Below are 6,329 nucleotides of genomic sequence, written 5' to 3' on the forward strand. Positions count from 1 at the left end.
CCGGAGCTTCCCCTCGGCTCGATCACACACTTTTTTGTGCATCAGCCGCTTCTCCAAGGACCACAAAGAGAGCTCCAGCAGCTATTTCTAACCTAAGCGAACTTGAGGATCCGCTATGACCAAGCGGTCCCATTTCCCCAAAACCGTGCTGTTTGAGGGACCGCCACCGAGATGCTTCAACCCCCGGCCCACGCCTCGCTTCTGGCACCTCGTCGGGCTGCGGTTGATTTTTATTTTTTTTTTGGGGGGGAGGCAGCGAGGCCGGGCCTCCGCCCCACAGCCTTCTTCCCTCCAGGCACCGGGGTCTCGCCGCTCGCCCCCGGGGCTGCCCCGGTCCCGGCTCCTCGGCGGAGCAACAGCGGCCTCCAGTGCCCAAAGCTCCTCCCGCGGGTGCGAGGCTCAGCGAGGCCGGAGGAAAAAAAGTCCACCCCCTCCCACCCCCTCTTTTTTTTTTTTTTGGTTTGATAGAAAAAATGCAGCTTTTCTGGGTTTTCCGGAGCGTTGGGTGGATGTGACCTGCAGGGCAGGGCTCAAGCCAGTGGTCCCTGTGCTGTGCGGAGGAGGCAGGGGGGAGGTCGGCGTGGAGGTGACCTCTGGGACCCTTGCTCCTGGCAAAGGTCTTGGAGCACAGGATTTAGTGCTTTGTTCTTAGCGACCATCAATGAGATTCATGAGAATGCTAAAATCTCCTCTGCTGGAAGTTTAGGAAGGGAAAACAGAAGTCTGGGTGCAATAGGGAGACTTGTTATGCCATGGCCTGACCCTCCTTGGGAATGTCCTGGCCTTTTCCCTGGGGCTCCAGCAGTAATTTTTGCTTTTGTGGATGTTACAGAAAAAAAAAAAAAAAGAAAAAAAAAAAGGAAAAAATAAAAACAAAACCAACCAACCAAACAAACAAACAAAAAAAAAAAAACCACCAAAACCCCAAACAACAATAACAAAGCCATATTTTACAGGAAGGTTTTTTTGAATGTCAGGGGAAGGGCTGTGCTGTGTATGTGAGAGAAATCCCAGGGTAAGCCACTGCAGTTCTTCCAGTTTATTAGGAGTCTGTAGAGGTGAGGGACAGCTTTGTGCCATCTTCTCCAGCATGGTCGCACCTTTTAGTTTTGAGCGGGGTTGGAGCGTGGGGACGGGTTTTGGCACTTTCCCCGGTACTTTATCCGCACATTAGTGTGTCTTTGCCTGGAAGAGAGGTTAAAAATGCCTTCAGGTGCCTGATACACAGTAGAGTCTGGTTCAGAGGATGAAGAAAGAAAGGAAAATACTGCTTAAGTCATCATTTAAGCGTTATACACTGTTGTAAGTAAGCTCACATATTTTTGACAGGGAGTTCAGGGTTACCATGGACATAGGTTAATTAATTCCAATAAGCTCAAGAGCTGGCACTTCCTACCACCTCCTGGCAGAATAATTCACCTTTTTGCTGTAAGGACACATGTTAGGCACCTTTGATGCCTGCCTGGCTGTGAATGATAAAGGTTACGACTTTGTGTGTGGGTTTTTGCAGACAAATGCCTGTCATTGTGTCTTGCTTGGGTCTGCTCCCAACTTCCCTTGCTGACTGCTTCAGCATCAAAAGTGAGGAAAATATTAAAAAGGAACCTGCAAAAAATTGCTGCTGTTATTTTTGCCCAGTAGCGGACCTAAGTACTCTGAATTGCTCTGTTTACACATGGAATCGTGATGTTGTCCTCTTTGGAAAGATCCACCTGATTCTCAGGTGCATAGTGAAATGCTGGTGAAGTGATTTTCAAGCTATTTTGCAATTTCGAAAGAAGCATTTTGCACGCTGCTGCCAGTGGGATGACCACAGGCAATGGGTGATTTAGTGGTGCACAGAGGCCCGGCAGCTGCTCTCGCTGTAGATATCCCCGGGCTCCTTGCAGCCCTCCAGCTGCCATCAGGCCAATTGCATGCCATGAACGGCTGTTCCTAACCCCACAACTTCTTTGCTTGGGATCTTTACTGGGGTGCTGCAGAGCCTGGTGCTTAGAGCCAGAGGGGCAGCGCATTTCCAGGAGCCAGGAGCTTGCACAAACAGGAGTTTGGAGGAGAGGGGACTGTTAATTGTTAAAGCAGGGTGAGCACCAGCACCAACTGCTCCCTTCCCTCTGTGGATCCACCACCAGCTCTCTTTTTCACACCTCATGCTTTTCCTCCCTTGACTCCCGAGGTCTCCATCCCCTTTGAAACCAGGCTCAGTACCAGGAGGATGCATGCAGTGTCCTCAACGCTGCTTTGCTCCCTGCGTGCCGGGCTTCGAAGCCTTCCTCGCTCTCGTTCCCCTGCTGCTGGTTCCTGGCCAAAGCCCTAACGATGTTGTGTCTGACGAACCTCCCACCCCCATCTGCTGCACAGCGCAGCCGGCAGCTGGTGCTGGGCTGCTGGCTTCCAGCACGGTCATTACCGCCGCGCCAGGTCATTAACTGTGGCGCCTTCGGTCAGGGGATCCTGCTCAGCACCTCTCTGCCCGACTGCTGCTTCTTCGGCCCTTCAGTGCAAAAGAGCAGGGCAGGAGCAGGGTATGGGGCTAGAGCTCCGGTCAGTGAAGGAAAGAGGGGCTAGTCAGAGCAGCAGTTCTCATCCAGGCTCTTTTCTTTGGTGGTCTGGACTCTGTTCCTTGTTACTGCAGGGTTAGCTGGGAGGAAATGCTCCTAAAAGTAGAATTTGGCTCCACAGCTCCACTCATCCAGGGACAGAAAAGGTGGAATTTGAGCTCCTGTTAAAGGCATGTCTGCGGGTGGCAAATGAGTGTGTGATGATGGCCCCAAAACCCAGCCTCCAACCAGGGAAAGTCAAGGGTGAAGCTCCCTTAGCCCCACAGACTGGGGCACTGGGCCACAGACAAGCCTCAGTCTTCCCAACAGGGATTTTCCAACACCTAATAGCATCGAGTTGGAGGTAATTCCTTCACTCGTCTGACATGGAGCACTTACAATGTATAAATACACTCCGAATTACCCAGGACCCAAGCCAGATGAAATAAAGTAAGTCCTGCCAGACACTTTGCTAGCTATCGGACCTGGCCTTCTGCTGTCAGCGCAATCTGGCACCAGCACAGATTAAATAAAGGCTTCTTAAAAATAACCAGAGCAAATTGTAACCTTTCATATGCGGAGAAGACAGAAAGCAGAGCTCAGCTGTAAACTGCTGGTGTGAAAAGCCATGTTTTTTCCTCAGCCACTGCATGTCTGAGCTCAGCTGAAAAAAACTATATTTTCCTGCCTGTGCGCTAGATCTGGACACACTTTGGGGGTTCTGCCATTCGTCTGAGCTCCTGGACACCTGCCAGTGCAGCCGAAGCCATCGCTGCTGCAGGTGTGGGGAGATTTTGGCCGGGTGGTCCCCGTGTGTGGGCAGATGGGGCTGCAGCGTGTGTGCTGTGAGGATCACCCCATGGCCCTATAACGCAGCCGGAGCCCACGTGCTCGGAGCAGCAGGAGCAGCATCTCCGCAGGAGGCCAGATGAGTGCCAGATGTGCTGGGCTGGCTGCCCACACCCCAGCCAGCTGCGTGCTAGCAGCTTGCTTTCTAGGAAATCCCAGGCACATGTGGTACCATCATCTGTGGGGTGCTTGGACTTTGCAGGAGGTCCGTCCCGATACTCACAGGTTCTGGCTGCACAGCAAGCACTCGTTGCTGTATAGGACATCATCCGTGCCACAGATGGGGTCGAAGATCTTTGTACAGCCTTTCCTTAGGTCGTAGTTGCCACAGTTTGCCTGGAGATGGGAAGGGATAATGCTGAAATTATTAAACATGCTTTCAGCTTACCGAAAGAGCTTTGCATTCACAGGGTTGTGCATGTCTTGTGTATCTTGGTAACCCATTCCAGCTTGCTCAGCACTCTGCTGTGAACTCTCAGAAACACTGGGACCACGTCACCATCCCTTGGCCAGCTGAACTTCACCTGGCACTCCCATGGGAGTGACAATACTGAGCAAGTAATGCTCCACGGGCAGTCTTTGACCAGGTTCCCCCCAGTTTTTATTGCCTTTGGCCACAGGGATGCCTGCCATCACATTACAAACTGTAGAGGAATGGGAGCTCTGGTCTTCTTGGCAGGTAACAGCAACGTTCAGCTCTGTATTAAGTTTTCCTCAACTGAGTTTGGGGGAAGTGCAGTGGGAAAACAACACCATCACTGGGATTTTGCTGTGGCATAGCAGGTGGAAGGAGTTTCCTAGGCACCAGGATGTGCTGCCAACCCAGCAGCTCACATTAATTCATTGTATTTAGCAAGAGTGGCTCCCAGGTGCATGGGGCAGTGCTCTCTCCCCTCAGCTGGGCATGCTCTCATGCTACACAGAAATGGGAGCCTTCACCTCTGTTCCTTGGTCAGCAGCGCCGTCTGGCTCAGCATCTCCTAGAGAAAATGTGGAGAGAGAGAGAAGACACCTCAGCACCCTTCTTCACTCAGGCTGGCGTCTTTCACAAAAGGTGTTTCAGCCTGAGGACCATACATCTTTATGTTGTGCTTTGAAAAGCCCACCAAATAAATACCTCCCGTCATCTCCCGTTTTGCTGCTGGGTCCCTGCTGCGTCTGCCTCTTTCCCCTGGCAGAAAGACCTCAAGGGTGCAACTCCCTGCCAAGGCCTAACAACTAAACTTAAAGTCTAACAACTTTCCATGATGTTTGTTTCAGCTGCCAAGGAGCAAAGGTGGCTGCTGTTATCTCCTATAACTTGTTTGTGGGTAGCTGAGAAACTCCTGCCGGTGCTGGCCTGCTCCTGGAGTGAATCCAGGGGGATTTTTCTGGTGTCAGTGGTTTTGTACCACAAGGCAGCAGAACAAAAGACAAGTTGTTGAAAGGGAAGATCTCCTGAAGGGTTTCTACTAGAAGGAGAAATGAGTGAACCCCGAGGTCTTACACCAAAGCTGGTGGGAGTAAGCTGTGACTGTGGGCTTCTCCGTGGAGATGCTGGCCCTGAACTGATGGCTAGGATGGCATGGTTGGAACATGTGGTGGGGGTGTTTTCAAAAACAGCCTGAATTTTTCTGTGAAAAAACAGTACTTAAAAGACCTTGCGTTGCCTGTAGATCCAGAAGTCATTTACTTAGAGGATTTAGGCAACATCTACATTACCAGCCAGTGTGGCTCAATAGCTTTGGGGCTGCAGTGGGACCGTTTGGTGCTGAGGACCTGGCAGCTGCACCGTTTGGTGTTTCAGGGACTTTACTTTGGACGAGCACCTGTCCAGTCCCAGGAGCTGAGTCTCGCTATGTGCTTAGCTCCTCTAAAAGGCAGCCATGTTCTATGCTCAGACTGCTCTGCAACGGCAACTGCAGCACGGTAAATAGGATGACGGAGGACTTGCTTCAGAAGCATTGGGAATGAGCCCCCCTAATGCAGAAATCCCTGGTGAGCGGGACCCGAAGAGCAGCAACAGCTCGTGTTCTCATCCCTCTGCACCATATGGGATTTTGAAAACACAGTTGGCTTAAATGTTGACTTTGGGAACGAGATCTGCATTTTCCCTTCTATAGATCTGTTTCCTGTCGTCTTGGCTTTGCTTTTTTTAAAACAAGAACAGCACCTATTCCCTCTAAAAGAACGGCACTTTCCTAGAAACCACCAGCTCCCAGACACATTCCGGCCCTGAAGGAAAAGTGTCAGCCCAGCAGGTCTGTTCGTTTTGGGAGCCAGGCACCCTTTTAGAGCCTTTCCATCAGGCCTGCTTGCAGACCACCAGTTTGGTGCCCGTTGGCCTTTGCAGCATGCCCTGGGAGTGCTCTCGTTCCCTGCCCAGGGCTGGAGCAAAGTCCCAGCAGCAGCTGGCCTCTTCCCAGCCCTGCCTCCCCACGTGGCAGACGCGGGGGCTTTAGCGAGGAGAGAAACCAGCTCCGAAGCAAAATGTTGCACTCACCTTGGTAGAAGCAGATTGCCAGGAAGAGGAGCAGGAAAATACCAACTGCCTTCATGGTCAAGGTGATACTTGACTGGAGACGGTACAGGGGAAACAGGACAGCTCTGGCTCCCTGAGATCCCACCTCCAGCAGCGCATGCCTGGACCTTTATACCTTTCCCTACCTCTGGCACCACCCTCCATGGCCAGCTCCACCCTGGAGTCTTGAGGCGATGACATTTGACACACAGGGACAAGGCCAGGTGGCAAATGTCACACCAGTGCTCACAGGGCTGAAAGCCTCAGCACTCGCCATGGAGGTCACCATCCTTATCGCTGGTGGGGCTGGTGGCAGACAGCTTGGGTCTGCACTGCAAAACAGGAAAAAAAGTGATTTTGGACAAGAGGGAGGATGGGGAAATGGGCAGGGCAGCAAGGGGAATGCATCAGTGAGCTCGATCCCATTAGTAGGAGTAGAG

The 6,329-nt window shown here is 51.9% G+C and overlaps 1 protein-coding gene across 1 annotated transcript; it reads right to left on the reverse strand.

Moving 5' to 3' along the window:
* Positions 1–948: 948 nt before the first annotated feature.
* Positions 949–5,988, reverse strand: LOC309883348 (pancreatic secretory trypsin inhibitor-like). Its single transcript, XM_082771323.1, has 4 exons — positions 5,872–5,988; positions 4,329–4,369; positions 3,613–3,725; positions 949–1,185 (listed from the first exon to the last, which is right to left on the reverse strand). Exons 1-4 carry the CDS (start codon positions 5,924–5,926, stop codon positions 1,104–1,106), a joined length of 291 nt encoding a protein of 96 aa, XP_082627449.1. The 5' UTR covers positions 5,927–5,988; the 3' UTR covers positions 949–1,103.
* Positions 5,989–6,329: the final 341 nt, after the last annotated feature.

This window comes from Aythya marila (genome assembly GCF_965140915.1).
Source record: "Aythya marila genome assembly, chromosome: 14".
Lineage (NCBI taxonomy): Eukaryota > Metazoa > Chordata > Aves > Anseriformes > Anatidae > Aythya > Aythya marila.